Source organism: Pogoniulus pusillus, chromosome 23 (assembly GCF_015220805.1).
Source record: "Pogoniulus pusillus isolate bPogPus1 chromosome 23, bPogPus1.pri, whole genome shotgun sequence".
Classification (NCBI taxonomy): Eukaryota; Metazoa; Chordata; class Aves; order Piciformes; family Lybiidae; genus Pogoniulus; species Pogoniulus pusillus.
The window spans coordinates 18,248,304-18,265,621 of NC_087286.1; the positions used below are offsets into that span (position 1 = coordinate 18,248,304).

The window sequence follows — 17,318 nt, forward strand, 5'->3', positions numbered from 1 at the left end:
TCGCTGTAGCGTGAGGCCAGGCAAGATGAGTCCTCAGGATAAATTTTCTACCTCAGGTAAAAGTGAGGTAGAAATCTGTTTCCCTCCTCTCTGAAATAACAGAAAGTACTATGATAATAACTCTGCTATCAGCAGCTGAATGAAAGGCTTGCAATTACAGCACAAGAAGACCCTGACTGTGCAGAATAAAACTGTGATAATTACATCTGTCATATTTGTACTTAGTCCTCATTAAATTTTGGGCAAATCATCCAGTAGTAAATAATGTGCAATCTTTGCTTTTAAATCAGAGGTCATGAAAGTAAATGGGAATTCTGTTTTTCCTCATAGGGTGTCTGAGAGAGAAGGGAAAAAAAACCCTCAAACCCCATCAACTACATTTAAAACCTTAGTTTGCTTATTATTGAAGACACCAGACTGAGGAATGTCATTAGCATGACAGTTTGTTCCAACACAGCATACAAATTTCAGACTCTGAAATTCATAATGGCATTCACAACCAGATCTACTTCTTTTGTTCCATTAGGGGTTTTTAAGGGAAGGACTTAAAAATTGCTTTCAATTTTAATTCAAACATGAAAAGGAGGAGTAGTCTACCTTCTTTTTAATTGTAAGGCTGAGGTGAACGTGATTACAAAGTTCAGCTGGGTAAGGCTTTCACAAAAACAAGTGTCCTTTTGGAGACTCTCTGTGCCCTGTGTAATAAATACATGCATGGCAGTGAGTTTTGTTTGTATTATGAACACATTAAATCTGTGTTTACGTATTAATACATAGACTCATAGAATCATAGAATCAACCAGGTTGGAAGAGACCTCCAAGAGCATCCAGTCCAACCTAGCACCCAGCCCTAGCCAATCAACTAGACCATGGCACTAAGTGCCTCATCCAGGCTTTTCTTGAACACCTCCAGGGACAGTGCATTATATATATAAATAGATATTTATATATATAAAAGGAAGTAGGTTTTCTTTGTATTACAAACACATTAAATTTGTTTTTATATATCAATACATTATATATATATAAACATTTATATGTATATAAGGAAGTAGGGTTTATTTGCATTATAAACACATTAAATGTGTGTTCATGTATTAATACATTATATATAAGTATATATTTATGTATATAAAAGGCAGTAGGGTTTGTTTGTATTATAAACACATTAAATCTGTGTTTATGTATTAATACATTATATATAAATATATATTTATAGATATAAAAGGCAGTAGGGTTTGTTTGCATTATAAATACATTAAATGTGTGTTTATTAATACATTATATATAAATATATATTTATATATGTAAAAGGAAGTAGGTTTTGTTTATATTATAAACACATTAAATTTGTGCTTATATATTAATACATTATATATATAAATATATATTTATATATATAAAAGGAAGTAGGTTTTGTTTGTGTTATGAACACATTAAATGTGTGTTTATATATTAATACATTATATGTAAAAACATATAATTATATATATAAAAGGAAGTAGGTTTTGTATTATAAACACATTAAATTTGTGCTTATATATTAATACATTATATATAAATATATATTTATATATATAAAAGGAAATAGGTTTTGTTTGTGTTGTAAACATATTAAATGTGTGTTTATATATTAATACATTATATATATAAGTATATATTTATCTATATAAAAGGAAGTAGGTTTTGTTTGTGTTATAAACACATTAAATGTGTGCTTATATATTAATACATTATATATATAAACATGTATTTATATATATATAAAAGGATGTGGGTTTTGTTTGTATTATAAACACTTTTTGCTTATATATTAATACATTATATGTATAAATATATATTTATATATATAAAAGGAAGTAGGTTTTGTTTGTGTTATAAACACATTAAATGTGTGTTTATATATTAATACATCATATGTAAATATATACTTTTATATATATAAGGAAGTAGGATTTGTTTGTATTCTAAACACATTAAATTTGTGTTTATATATTAATACATTATAAATAAATATATATTTTATATATAAATATATATTTATATAAATATATTTATTAATTAAAGCTTCAATCCATACAAATTGTTAAGGTGCTCATCAGAGTTCGATTTTCCTTCATTTTTGGTCTACACTGAATCTCATTCTGATCTCATGTGATTTAGGAATGTTTCAGCTGGGCTCAGTAGATTAAGGCCAAGGTAAATGTAGTCCAGCTGAGAGTACATCTTATCCAACGTATTTCCATGTGGAAAGGGAAGGTGAAGGGCAGGGATGAACTGACATACCATTTACATGAGATCTCAAAATGGTCATCGATACCTCTTGGCACTTTTGAGGTCAGTTTACAGTTTCAGAAGACTGCTTAATAAGAATCTATATGTGCCACTCTCAAGTCCATATGCAAGAAATTCGAGGCTGTACTCCCAGAGTGCTTTGATTTTGCTGTATTTCATCAGCATGATCAGTAAAATCAGGCAGCAGCATGATCTCTATCTAAAAAATCAACCAAAAATTAGATTTCTTCAGGGATTCCTTGCAAAGTCTTAGCATAAGGCAACTGAATAGTAGAATTCATGAAGGAAAACTGAATCATAGAATCAGCCAGGTTGGAAGAGACCTCCAAGATCATCCAGTCCAACCTAGCACCCAGCCCTGGCCAGTCAACTAGGCCATGGCACTAAGTGTCTCATCCAGGCTTTGCTTCAACACCTCCAGGCACAGTGACTCCACCACCTCCCTTTTACTCTAATGGTAAAGCAAAGGTAAAGCTGTGGTCTGATAATCGATTTAACAAAGGTGCCAGTAATTGCAATATTGTGCTCTTTGTCTATTTTCCTACTTTAAGATGTGGAAAGTCAACTTATATTTCAGAGCCCTCTAGAAAACCACAATTTGTGCCACTTTTTGGCAGGTTTTACTTTCCAATAAGAAATCTGAATGCTCCTCCTTTTTGCTTCCATTTGCTTTTGTTACTGGTAGTGATGGAAATCACCACAGTGAATCGCTTGGTCATTTATAGTAATCCTCAATCCTTTTCTTTCCTTAATACAAAATTATAGAAAAAAATAAATTGGAACAAACTTGCCTTTATTCTGCTGCAGCAGCAAATGAGAATTCCACCATAGCAGAAGAACTGTAATAATTGTAGCTTTTTCTTTCCCCAAATGGCTGTTCGATCCAGTGCTGATGTAAGCCTTGTGAACTCCACACTTTGATGGGGATGTAGAGGGGAGAAAAAAAACTCTTGTTCTTTCTGAGCAGTTGCTATCAGGGTGATTTCTGAAGGTTGTTCCAATGTAAAATGTTATCAAATAGTCGATTCTAGGTTTACTACTTGATAGTAGGAAGCCTGCAGTTCGCTATTCTTCTCTGGAGAATGCGTTTTCTGTTGTCACACAGTGAGAAATCTGAGGGATCCTTGAAAGAAGATAACAACTTCTGACATTCAAAAACAAAAGCCCAAACCCTTTTACTTGGGCCTTGATTAGTTAGTTTAAAATCCATTACTGGCTTTATTTCTTTATTCAAACTTTATTCAAACTTTGAGAGATTAAGATGCCCTCAGTGTTGTTAGTGACCTTGAGAGAATACAAAAGAGCATAACAAAAACATGGATGAAGCATCCCTTGCAGTCACCTACTCTTGTTAAATTGACTGTGGCCAGCATAGTGATTTTCCAGACTTCTCCTGAAATATGTGGCCTTTAAAAGAGGACATATAATAGAAAACTGATGAAACCAGGAGTTCCATGTAATTAGTTTAATCTTTGCTCTTATTTTTGTTCAGTTAAAGATCATTTAGTAGTGTTGATAGGGCTTTCTGCCACTTTCTCTCTGCTCCAAGCAAGAAGAGTTTCTCTTCATAATTGTTTTCTGTGCAACACAATGTGCTTGGAATGCCATAATTGCAATTGTCTTTTGAATTATTGTTCAACTGCTGATACACTTCACTACTCTGTGCTTATTGTAATGTTTGCCACGTTGCAACAGCACCTTTGTGACAGAGCTTGATTAATGCTGAAATGCCAAGATTGGCCTATTCCTGATTTATCAGCTGAATGTTGAGACGTATCTCCTCCATGACAGTGCTATTTGCATCATCCTTGATTTCTTCTGCCTTTGTTTTCTGGCATGTCTACATACAAAAGACTTAGTTTAAGAAGAAATTCAAAGTCAATGATTATTTGTCTGAAGTTTGGTGTATTCTCTGTGGGTTACATTTCTGAGTCAGGCTCTCCTCTGTTAGTGACATCATTTTCAAGTAGATGCGGTCTACAACTGTTTGCACTGGGAAAAGTAAGTTCTCCTCAGTGCAGGTCAATTTTTCTAAGCTAAGAGCTTTAGTTGCATTTAAGCACATGATTAAATCCTACAGATCTCTGTGGGATTCCAAACAAAACAGCAGAAGTTATTTCAACCACAGAAGCAAAGAAATCCCAACCAACAACACAAAACCCCTTTAAACCTGACTTTCCTTAATCACATTTGCTGTTGTTTTCAGCTGTGTTTAGTCCAATGGCTCAATCCTCACCAAACAAAACAAACCAAAACTCTCTGTTTTTCATGAGGTGTTTTTTTTTACTAATACTACTTTCCAAAGCTACTTTTCCCCGATCTCAAACTACCCACGGTAGTAAATGTCCTCCTATCAGAGGACATTTGCTAGAATGCAAAAAAAGCAAAGTTGAAATTTGTTGTGAGCAGTTGCTTGTCATGAGGCTGAAGATGAGGCAGCAGTGTGCCCAGGTGGGCCAGAGAGCCAATGGCATCCTGACCTGTATCAGGAGCAGTGTGGCCAGTAGGACAAGGGAGGTTATTCTTCCCCTGGACTCAGCACTGGTCAGGACACACCTTGAGTGCTGTGTCCAGTTCTGGGCTCCTCAATTCAAAAGAGATGTTGAGGTACTGGAAGGTGTCCAGAGAAGGGCAACAAAGCTGGTGAGGGGCCTGGAACACAAACCCTATGAGGAGAGGCTGAGGGTGTGCATCCTGGAGAAGAGGAGGCTCAGGGCAGACCTCATTGCTGTCTGCAAATAACTGAAGGGAGGTTGTAGCCAGGTGGGGTTGGTCTCTTCTGCCAGGCAACCAGCACCAGAACAAGGGGACACAGTCTCAAGTTGTGCTGGGAGAAGTATAAGCTGGATGTTAGGAGGAAGTTGTTGGCAGAGAGAGTGATTAGCATTGGAATGGGCTGCCCAGGGAGGTGGTGGAGTCACCATCCCTGGAGGTGTTCAAGAAAAACCTGGCTGGGGCACTTAGTGCCAGGGTCTGGTTGATTGGCTAGGGCTGGGTGCTAGGTTGGACTGGATGATCTTGGAGGTCTCTTCCAACCTGGTTGATTCTATGATTCTATGAGGAGTTATTTCCAGATATGAGAAGCATCTCAATGAAGCCCAGAAGAAAATGGTGCTATTATGGACATCCTGGTCAAGGTTTTCTTAATGACTAAAGGTGGTGAATCAAGAGTAAGCTTTCATTTTAAATGGATTCTGCGACTTCTTTTTACCTGTGTTGTGTTGTCATGGGGAACTTTTAATATTAAGCCCAGCTTAATTATACATCAGAAAATTAGAAACATAAAAGTGTTCTTCCCTTTTGCAACATTCATCATATTGTTGTTCTGTTAGAGTAAGTTACATCTGTTCTTTTATGGTTCTTCCCTCTTTTATGTTGCACATAATTATGAGGTGCCTTCTTTTACGCTGACATGTACCATCACTGAAGATTTTGATAGGCCATGAATAAATTCAGTAGATGCCTGTTCATGCAAATGTGACTCACATTCATTCTTATTCAGATCTTTACTTATAGAACAGAATCACAGATTGAGAAAAATTCAGCCTTCAGCTACATGGATTGAAGTTAACTCTCACCGCCTTGGGAGTCACTGAGTCACAGCCACACATCTGAGAGCCGAACTGAGTCTCTTTATGTTCAAAGTTTTGTCCTGGGCAGTTCAGGGTTAGAATGAGTTTGTTTGTTTTTTAATCCTCTCAGTAGATCTTCTTTTTTTCAACAGAATGGGTCCTAAGATTTAGAACCAAGAAAACCACCCATCAGTTTGAAAACATTCATTGTAACACACTAATCCTATTTACTCTTGATGGCTTTGTTTCTTAGATTCTTTATTTTTTCTGCTCAGTGAATTTTCTGCTCCTTGAATTAAATGTAATAATTAAGGTCTTTAAGCAGAACTTCCTCTATTGAGGCCAAATCCATGTATTTAGATAAATCAGCTAACCAGAAAAAGCCAGGAGCTGAATTTGTTCCCCGTTTTTGCTGGGTTTTAGTTACGTGTGCCCTTGACTGGCACGGTGGAAATGGAGAACATATTTAGATGTGTGAAGCATTCTTAAAACTCAGTGTAGAAAATGTTTCAAATGGCTCCTAGGTTGCTATGTAACCACAAGTACTGATCTCAAACAAATGCCTTTGTCAACCACCACATATGATCTCACAGTGGATATGGAGGACATAGGACATTGCTCATCAGTGCTGATACTCGCCTAGTGGCATCACTTTTTGCCTGGAAAAAGTCTTCTTTTGGCCTTATAAATAGAATTAAAATTCTTTGCTTGTCAGTAAAGGATGGAGGGACATGACAGTCATTTAGGAAGTCCCTTGTTTCTGCACTCACATACTTTCTGTCTTTTTACAGCAAGGGATTTTCTTTGAAATTAATGAAATCTGTGTTCTCTTATTCCAGATGGACCATGACCCCCGAAACCCTGCATATATTGCCACCCAGGGCCCTCTCCCTGCTACTGTTGCTGACTTCTGGCAGGTAAGTAAAATATTTCCCTGCAAACTGAATTGAAGTTGCAAGTCAGATGTTTTCCTGTGCTTCCAGAAATTCGTAATGTAGAAAAATATCTTGAGCATGAGTCACAAGAGGCAGAAAAACCTTCACTCAAAAAGGCCTTTTAAAAATCTAGTACATGTGGGATGCTAAGTTTGGGGTAAGATATAAAATGGAGATAAGATGTAAACTGAAGTAGGATGCTAAGTTTTGGGGTAAGATATACAATGGAGATAAGATGTAAAGTGAAGTAGGATGCTAAGTTTTGGGGTAAGATATAAAATGGAGATAAGATGTAAACTGAAGTAGGATGCTAAGTTTTGGGGTAAGATATAAAATGGAGATAAGATGTAAATTGAAGTAGGAGGCTAAGTTTTGGGGTGGGATGCTAAATTTTGGGGTATGATATAAAATGGAGATAAGATGCTAAATTTTGGGGTAGGATGCTAAATTTTGGGGTGAGATGCTGAATTTTGGGGTAAGATATAAAATGGAGATAAGATGTAAACTGAAGTAGCATGCTAAGTTTTGGGGTAAGATATACAATGGAGGTAAGATGTAAATTGAAATAGGAGGCTAAGTTTTGGGGTGGGATGCTAAATTTTGGGGTATGATATAAAATGGGAGATAAGATGCTAAATTGGGGTAAGATATGAAATGGAGATAAGATGCAAATTGAAGTAGGATGCTAAGTTTTGGAGTAAGATATAAAATGGAGATAAGATGCTAAATTTTGGGGTAGGATGCTAAATTTTGGGGTGAGATGCTGAATTTTGGGGTAAGATATAAAATGGAGATAAGATGCTAAATTGAGGTGAGATGATAAATTTTGGGGTGAGATGCTAAGTTGATGTAAGATGTAAATTGATGTAAGATGTGTCCCTGCCCATGGCAGGGGGGTTGGAACTAGATGATCCTTGTGGTCCCTTCCATCCCTGGCTGATGCTATGATTCTATGATTGATATTCAAGGCACTTATGTATATGAAAAGCTCTGATGAAGAACAGTCACCTAGAAACTATATTGATAGCCTCACATCAGAGCATTGATATTTTAGTGCCAGGTCTCTGCAGTTAAACTACTTGCAAGAACTGGATGATTTGCAGCAAAAGAAGTTCCTCCTCAACACAAGGGGGAACTTCTTTACTGTAAGGGTCACAGAGCACTGGAATAGGCTTCCCAGAGAAGTTGTGGGGTCTCCTTCTGTGGAGCCTTTCAAGGCCTGTCTGGATGTGTTCCTCTGTGATCTGTGTTAGACAGGATTGTCCTGCTCTGGCAGGGGGGTTGGACTCGATGATCTCCTTGGGTCACTTCCAACTCCTAACATCCTCTGAGCCTGTGATTTCTTTGTAGCCAGAATTCATTGCCACTTTTCAGATCAAAAAGGATCTGGAATTATGTACCACTATTTTTTCCACTGAATCCTATTTCTCACGTGCCCCAGTTCCCCAAAACATTTACATTCTTGTTCATTTTACCTGCTAGAAGCAGCTGAGTTAAGACCCTGCTGCATAAATTCAAATAGGTGCATAATTTCTCTGCAGGCTTGGATCTAAAAGCAGTGCTCATGCACAGATAGGAGCTTACTTTGCATGCAGTTTCCCCCCATGCTCATGCAGCTCTCAGATTTGGGCATGCACACGCTGCCAGGCTAAATGCATACGACTCTGTGACAGATATTCTGTGTTAGATGTTCCATTGTATGTGCAAAGCTGTGCCTGAAAGCTTACTGAAGTTGTCTGGGGAGGAGGCCAACTGAGGCTTATTATCAACGTGAACATATGCTTTTATTTGTTGTTTTGCATTGTGAATCCAGACACATTTGTTCTGAAGAGAAAGAAATGTCTCTGTGAAACTTTCTGGAAGCACCATTGTGTTTCAGGAGCTTGAAATCATCATCTCTTTTCATGTGCATCACTTGGCCTGTGATTAAAAAGTGTTAGCTGGTCTCTATTTGAAGATGCTTTTCAGATCACAATTTCCTACTGTTTCTGATGAGGAACCATTTTCCAGAAGTTTGTTGGAGTTTGTGTTTCTGGGTGTTTAAATGCTCAGTCTGAGATATTTTTGGGACTGCCTTTTAGAAGTGCAGAGCAAATGCTTTTTGCTTGAAGTCACTTGAGCTGTTGCTCTGGCTTGAATTGTCAAGTAACTTGTGATTTTTGTCTTCACTGCTTGGTAATTAGACACGATTGAGAAGGCTGAGCCTTTTTTTCCCTTGCCAAGTGGACTCATTAGGACAGGCATGGTACTTGAAAATGTGTTTCTGAAGTGAAAGGTGCAAAATCAAATGCTGTCTTAGATGTTCTGCCATGATAGTTTATGATTCCTAAGGCCTAAGGGGGGTTAATTGTGCATTTTTTAGTGCATGTATGTTTTGTATATTTTAACCTGTAACTCTGTCTTTCCATGCTTCCATCTGGTTTAGTCTGGAGAGGAAGAGGCTCAGGGGTGACCTCACTGCTGTCTACAACTACCTGAAGGGAGGCTGTAGCCAGGTGGGGTTGGTCTCCTCTCCCAGGCAAGCAGCAACAGAACAAGGGGACACAGTCTCAAGTTGTGCCATGGGAGGCATAGGCTGGATGTTAGGAGGAAGTTGATGGCAGAGAGAGTGATTGGCATTGGAATGGACTGCCCAGGGAGGTGGTGGAGTCTCTGTCCCTAGAGGTGTTGAAGCAAAGCCTGGCTGAGGCACTTAGTGCCATGGTCTGGTTGATTGGCTAGTGCTGGGTGCTGGGTTGGACTGGATGATCTTGGAAGTCTCTTCCAACCTGGCTGATTCTATGAAACCATTTGACAGCTGTGGCTCAGCTGCTCAAGAGTGGCCACATGTCCATTTTATGATGTTTTGTGATATTATATTACTGCTTCTTCTAATAGTTTGCCTAGAAAAGTTTGCATCTTACACTTCTGTTGATGCAATCTTTCACTTCAACATAATAATCTACTTATGACAGATTAGTTCCTCATCCACTTCTTTAAAGCATAATCTTCCAGCAGATCATGTCATTGTGCTGATACACAGTGCTGTCCCAAGCTTTTTACGTGGCACAGGATAGTGACCAGGTGTAATAAACAGGTCAAGAGAGATTAAGTCCTTACAGAACACTGTGCCCACCACCACTGCAATGTACTGGATCCATTGTACAAGTCAAAAGCCAAGTCTTGAAGTTGTGGTTTATGCCTAGATGCAGGAGCAAAGCTCATATCCATTTTTCACCTGGTAGTATCTATTTTAAGGTTCAACATGGAAAACCTGAACTTGCCATGCAAGGCAGAGAATTAACTCCTGTCAGGGCAGAATCCCTTCAGTACAGTTTTCTTTAGTTAAGGCAGACCATAGTGCTGCCACCAGGGATTGTTAAAGATTCAATTACTCATTCCTGATGCATCTTCTCAGTGGTTCTCCTCCCTCTCCTTCCTCCACTTACTACCAGCTGTTGTGAGCTGTGTTGTGTTTTTCCCTTTTTGTGTGCTCATTGAAGCAGTTTTCTAACTGACAGTGAGAAGAGTGACTGACTCCAGAGAAACATGGGACTGTTCTACACAATGTCATGCTTTAGCAAGTCCAAAAGCAACTCTTGAAGCTTGGCATCACCTTCTATGGCAATATTTGTGAGATGTATTGCTTCCTATTTCTGCAGAGAGTTGGCTGATAAGATTCCCAAGAGCCTAGCTGCCTGGTGGGCATTAGGCACTTCCATTTTAACTTGGCTGAAAGACTGCTCCAGCAAGAAACTCTCAGAACTGTTTACACTCCTGTAGGTATTTCAAGCTGATTTTTAGAAAACACTTCTAGAATCACAATAATGGTTTAGGTTGGAAGGGACCTCAAGGGTCAGCCAGTTCCAAGCCCCTGTCATAGGCAGGGACACCTCCCCCTAGAACAGGTTGCTCAAAGCATTTGCTTTACTTGAAAGTTTAACTTGATATCTGTAATCAAGCCCAAATTGCTCCTCATTTGTCCAGTCTGTCTAGAATTCATGCTCGGATTCTAGAGGCTGTTTCTAAACCTTGTTGCTCTCAAAACTCACATCCTTCCATTCTACATTAGCAAGCAGTGTGGCCCACTAGGAATGGATTTGTAGTGTCACAGTACTTTCTCTGTAGGTTTTACTTTAGTCCAGCTGCTCAGTGGTCCCCCCAATGCCTATTAGCAAGAGAGAAGGCTGACAGTGCATCTGGAGGAAGCTTCTTCCAAAAGCAGCACAGTTCCTGAGCTCTAACACTGGTCTACAGTGTTGGCTGCTCTTTGGCTGTCATCTACAGGATCATGCAGTCACATCTGTTATGTCTATTTTAAACCAAAGAGATGATTTAGTTTTGGATAATCTTTTTTTCTTAGTTTTATTGGCAGGTCTCTCTAAAACCTGTTTTCTTGATCCAGTGCCTGGGGGGTTTTTGTGCAAGTGCTATTAGACAATAAAATTTCTGTTTGCTGTTTTCAAGCTGCCCAGATATGAGCAAAGCTCATGGTAGCAGTGCCTTCTCTTTCCCAAACTGGGCAAAGCTATTTCTTAAGATATTGGTGATGCTTTTTTCAGGCTCATCTTGTTTAGCATTCTTAGTACTGACAAGTAGATTTATGCCTACCACAGTATGGGACTGGAGGGGGCACTAGGTTTAATCATTTTACTAGTGACCACTTCTTGGGAGATGCTTTTCTCTTTGGTAAGGTGAGGAAGAGACCAAGTGTTGCTCTTCAGTGTCATCTAGCTTGAGCTACTAGACCTGCCCTCTGGACTCAACATTTGCTGTATACCTTTCTATTCATTTGAGTTCTCATGTTGACCTGAGAGAGATCAGCTTGATGAAAGATTTTCTTGCAGAGATGCAGTCTTTGATCTGTAGGTGGTCCAAACTCCTGTATATTGGTCACTTTCAAGTGGTGTTCAGATTTGTGCATGTGGTAAAAACAATAGTGATAAAAAATGCAAGTCTTACTCTGGCTTTTCAAATGATGTAAGACCACTTTCAGGCATCAGACTTCCAGAGTCAGCTGTGTCCCACCAGTTTACTTTTCAGCTCCTTATATTCTTGGCATAGCTTCTCTAAGTCAGCAAGTGCCAGCTTCCAACTTTCCTGGCTTACCTATTTCTTTGATAACTTTCTAGCCTGCAGGAGTTGTGTTGTCAGTCATCTCATTGATCTGTTTTACCACAGGGCTTCCTAATTTGTCTGGATGCTCTGTGTTTGTGGCTCAAGCAGAGATTTCATCTCTGCCTGCATGTCATCTCTTAGACCACACTGGAAATTTTCCAGCTACTACTTTAATTAATTTTGAAAAGCCTCCAGCTGATTTAAGGCTTCTTTTAATTTCATCTGGTCTTGTTTTCATCTCTTTTTACCAATTACTATTTCCAAGAGATACCTCCTCCACTGATTCTATTTTGATTCCGTGGGAATTCCACCTCACGATTCCCTCTCTTGAAAACTGGATGCCTCCCCTCACATGGCATTAATCCATTTTTACCTGAGTGCTTAAACAATTTGCTGGACCTCTGAATTGTTTTCTTCTCAGCTGGAAAGAGAATTCATCCTCAGAATGCTTTGATATAGTTCCATTTTATTTACAAAGAAAAGTACAGAGTTTGATTTCCTTGAACAAAGACAGAACCAAATTACAGGCAATAATTCCCCTTTTTTTTCCCCCCCCAAGCCTCATTCACTCAATGTTTTACCACAAACATCTCTCAGATTTTTTTCTAGCAGAATCACAATGCTGCTGTGTTGAGCTGTGCTGGCAGTTTCTTTATTTTGCTGCTTATCTGCATTAATCATCTTGCCTTGATTAATGACTCTCTCTGCATTAAGCATATCAGTTTCTGGAGAAACTCATGGGTCCATATGCTTCCCATTTCTCTTGGTTTTGATGATAACTTCTGTAATTTCAGTTATCAGGCTCCATAAAAGAGTTTGCATGTTTCTTACACTTATCTTGAATGAAAGGTGATGGTTTTGTCCAGCAGCTTCAGTGAGATTTCACTCAGCTCTTTCACACAACGCTATTAAAATTCAACATCTCTTTGAACCTAATTCAAAAGAAAGAGGATGTAGAACATTTCTGATCTATAACAAGTTTTCACAGCAGGAGTTCCATGTTGTGAATAATTCTGGAAGAATACAATTTGGGTTTCTTTCCCTTCTGTTATTTTTCCTTATGTTATTTTCCCCTGTGTTATTTTTCCCTATGTTTTTCCCTATGTGTTATAGTTCCATGAAGTATTTGATATGAAGTACATGTCTTAACTGGCAATGCGTTCTAAGGAGCAAGAATCAACCAGGTTGGAAGAGACCTCCAAGGTCATCCAGTCCAACCTAGCACCCAGCCCTATTCAGTCAACTAGGCCATGGCACTAAGTGTCTCATCCAGTCTTTTCTTGAACACCTCCAAGGATGACGATGATAATATGCAAGAAACTATTCTACTTGGAGTTAGGATATTTAGAACCAACTCTCCTTACACTGGAAATTTGTTCTTAATTATGCCAGTTTTCTAAACTGCATATCTGCTGAGGATCATCATCTCCAAGTGGAGATTTCTGTGGGAGACCATTCTTTTCCCCACTGAAAAATACCCTGCTTTATGCCTCGCTCTCTTTAGTCTACCTGCATTTGCTCTTCTTGCCTTTCCCTCTCTTGGAGGGAAAGTGCATTTCCATTGGGGTTTTGTTTTGTTTGTTTTGTTTATTTTTCCATGTTAAGTGAAATAGAGAGAGGGCTCTGCCAAGTGACTTAGGAGGATCTGCTTTAGTTGCCTTAGAAAATGAAATCACATCTAATACTTATTTTTGTCAATATCTGCTGGGTTTATGTGATGTCCTCCCTCCGTGTACAGCATCATTAATAAGTATATGACCATTACATAGCTTCTACAGAAGGAATAGAGGAATTTGATTTTCTTCATTCTACCCTCAGTAATGTTCAAAGCACCTACAACAGGAAGTCATGCAATTTAATATAGTTAACACTGGTACTTTGGATCAAAAGATTCCTTAGCTTTTGCCTGAATAGATGTGTAGCTCAGGCTAGGTTGTTCCCCAGCTGCCTTATTCCTCGATGTGGGGGAACCCAGTCTGGCTGGAATGGTCTGATACCATTCATGAACAGCAGCAAATCAAACAGGACAAAGAAAGCAGACTTCAGTTACTGCCCCTTTGTGGTTAGGATGCTCATGTAGGAAGCGAGAAAGAGCTTCATTCTACATGGTCTGAATCAAACTCATGATTCTTATTGCCTCATCTTTCCTCTACTATTTGCCAGTGTGTGAAATAATCTAGGCATTTGGAATGCTCTCCATCCCTTTGTTGAAGCTGGCCATATATTGCCAACAAACAAAACCAGAATCTCAATCAAGGAGAGGTTTACACTGCTGTGATTACGGGGAAGGACCTCACCTCTGCTCCTTTGATTGTTTTCTAATTTTTATTTCAAGACTATTAAACAAAGAGCCCCAGGAGTAAAATCCAGAACCCTAATCTGAGCCAGAGAGTTCAGCTTTTCATTGCTCTCATTCCTGCATTTTCCCATCTCAAACTGTTTTAAGGATGATTTTTCTCTACCCACACGAAGGAGTGTATTATCAGACTCATCTCAAAAACTACCCACCGTTTGTCCTCCCAGAACACAGCAGCATGTTAAGAACCCAGTTCCTAAGCTGCAGTCTTCAGCACATGATAAAGCTTCGTATATCTTTTTGGCAGTGCTTTTCTCATCCATCTTTTTTAATTCATCAGAAGAAATACAGAATACTGCCAGCTGATTGTTCCTTTTGTATATAAAGCATTAGTCATTATTCCTATCCCAGGGCAAACCCCAGTGAGCAGAAGATCATGTCCCTGTAGCTGAATGAGTCTCCCTGCAAAAACCGGTGTTCCAGGCCCATGGGTCGAGTAAGAACAACTGTACCAAACCCTCCCCTGCTCTAATTACTGGCTTCTGTGCTCCCAGTTCAGTGTACTTTGTGAGTGCTGGAAATTAATTTACAGACAAAATTGTTTCTCTGCATTTTGTTCCTCTGTGCAGACCGCAGTGCTTTCAAGCAGTGTTGATTCCCAAGTTTTATTTTCTTTGCCTGGAATGGGACTTCCTGCATGTCTAATCAGCTCTCACCTTCAGAAAGAAGAGCAGATGAAAAGCGACACAGAGCAATTCCATGTGTAAAATATGCATATTTTAATTTAATAAAAGGAAAACAGCAAGGGAGAGATAGGCACAGAACAGTAGCCCCTAGAGCTCTAGTAACTTGTCAAGCCACGTGAAATAAATACAGCATTAGCAATTCCATAGGCGTTCGGCAGAGGAGTGTGCGTTTACCGCGCTCGCTTCTAATTATGGCTCCTGTTGGAGAAGGTGCTTCAGACGTGGTCCTTCTAAAATTCCTCTCCCTTTACTGTTTAGGTTCCACACCTTCCCAGCACTGAAGTGAAAAGCTAATTACTGCTTAGCAGACAGCCCCTCCTTAACGTGGCTTTGTCACCCCCACAACGCTAAGTAGTGTTTGTATTTAAATTATTTAATGATAAGGCTTGAGTTAGGAGTCTACTGAGAAGGATAAGAGCAGTTTATGTCTCTCTGAGAAAGCAGAAGTTATTGCCACATATGCAATCATCCTGAGTTTGCCTTTCCCTTTAGCTTCCAAACAAGGGAACTAGGGGGAGTGGAGCGAAGCTGGAGATGGGTAGGTTCAGGCTGGATGTGAGGAGGAAGCTGTTGAGCATGAGAGTGGTGAGAGGCTGGAATGGGTTGCCCAGGGAGGTGGTTGATGCCCCATGGCTGGAGGTGTTTGAGGCCAGGCTGGCTGAGGCTGTGGGCAGTCTGCTCTAGGGTAGGATGTCCCTACCCATGGCAGGGGGGTTGGAACTAGGTGATCCTTGTGGTCCCTTCCAACTCTGACTGATTCTATGATTCTAAGTGCTGCTGAAACAGTAGGGACCTAACACGTGGAGCCAATCTGACATTCAGACCATTTATGTATGGCCCTCCCTGAAGCCATCTTTTCCACTGCAAGTCAGATAATTGTTTTTAATTAAGCATAGGTTGTTAATCATTATTTTTTCAACCTACATGTTTGCTGTCTCACACAATTATGACTTTACAAAGGGCAAACCTGACTGTCAGATTTGACCTTTTTTATATCAAAATGATGTCATTTTTAAGCAAAAAACAGGTTAGCAAAAAAATTGCTTTTTGCCTGTCCATACATTGTGAAGTTCCAGTTAATAAGAGAAAGCTAAATGACCTCCCACCCAATTTAGGGTGAGGGAGCTGGGGTCATCTAGGCTGGAGAAGAGAAGACTCAGGGGTGACCACATTGCTGTTTACAACTACCTGAAGGGAGACTGTAGCCAGGTGGGGTTGGTCTCCTCTCCCAGGCAAGCAGCAACAGAACAAGGGGACACAGTCTCAAGTTGTGCTGGGAGAAGTCTAGGCTGGATGTTAGGAGGAAGTTGTTGGCAGAGAGAGTGATTGGCATTGGAATGGGCTGCCCAGGGAGGTGGTGGAGTTGCCATCCCTGGAAGTGTTGAAGCAAAGCCTGGCTGAGGCACTTAGTGCCATGGTCTGGTTGCTTGGGTAGGGCTGGGTGCTAGGTTGGACTGGATGATCTTGGAGGTCTCTTCCAACCTGGTTGATTCTATGATGATTCTGTGTTTATTCTATGATTCTGTTTTATGAATTTGAGTTAACAGTTCCTCTGTTTATTTTTTGGTTGGTTGGGTTTTTTTAACCTATGAAAATACTGAGGTTTTGTTTGAAAATATTCCAGAATAAGTTATTTTCTGTCTCCATTAAATGCAATATTTCCTAGATCCAATGTAGAACTTGAAAGAAGTCACAGCTGAGTTAATTACATTCAAGACTTGTAATGGCATGAACATTATCTGATTCAGCAGGGGTTAGTACCTTGCCTTGCTGTTTAGGAGCTGCATTTTCTCGTGTCATGTTTTGATTATTCTTAGAAATTAGTTGGGTTTTGTTTGCTTGTTTGTCTGCTTCTCCAAATAGTTGCCTTTCATAACTATTCAGGAAGCCTAAAAGACTGAAAAGGTGAAATTTTTAGTTTGTTGGAGATCTCTTCTAGAAAGCAGCTGGTGTGATTAGCCTGTTATTTTTAGTGACAGGCTGGACTTCACTGATTATCCCATCTATTTTCTGTTTAAATCATCACATTTTAGAAACTCTTCCACCAATTCCCATCAAAAGAATAGTGCCTGATCAGACCATGTCTTGTCATTTCCCCAACACTAAACTAAATAAGAAAGTGACTGGAAAAGTGGAGTTGGGATGCATCATTTGTTGAAAAAGAAGCTTAGAAATGGAATATCCTGGGGAAAAAAGGGGAGATGATTTGGGATTCATGTTCAATATTTTATTTACAAGCTACTAAAAGAAGACACTCTGAAATAGAAGCTTCCAAGACCTGCATTTGTGGCAGTGTCATGGCACTGATTCTCCTGTTTGTGACTTTTATTTTCCTCCATACTTTAAAAAAACAATTCTGTGGCCCTTTGCATGTAAT

The 17,318-nt window shown here is 39.3% G+C and overlaps 1 protein-coding gene across 2 annotated transcripts in view; it reads left to right on the forward strand.

Moving 5' to 3' along the window:
• PTPRN2 (protein tyrosine phosphatase receptor type N2) overlaps positions 1-17,318 on the forward strand; it is a 705,188-nt gene that overhangs the window by 642,946 nt on the left and 44,924 nt on the right. For both annotated transcript variants that reach the window (XM_064162805.1, XM_064162806.1), the window contains one exon: positions 6,707-6,784. In XM_064162805.1, the coding sequence (XP_064018875.1) occupies positions 6,707-6,784 (78 nt within the window). The remainder of the gene's footprint in view (positions 1-6,706; positions 6,785-17,318) is intronic.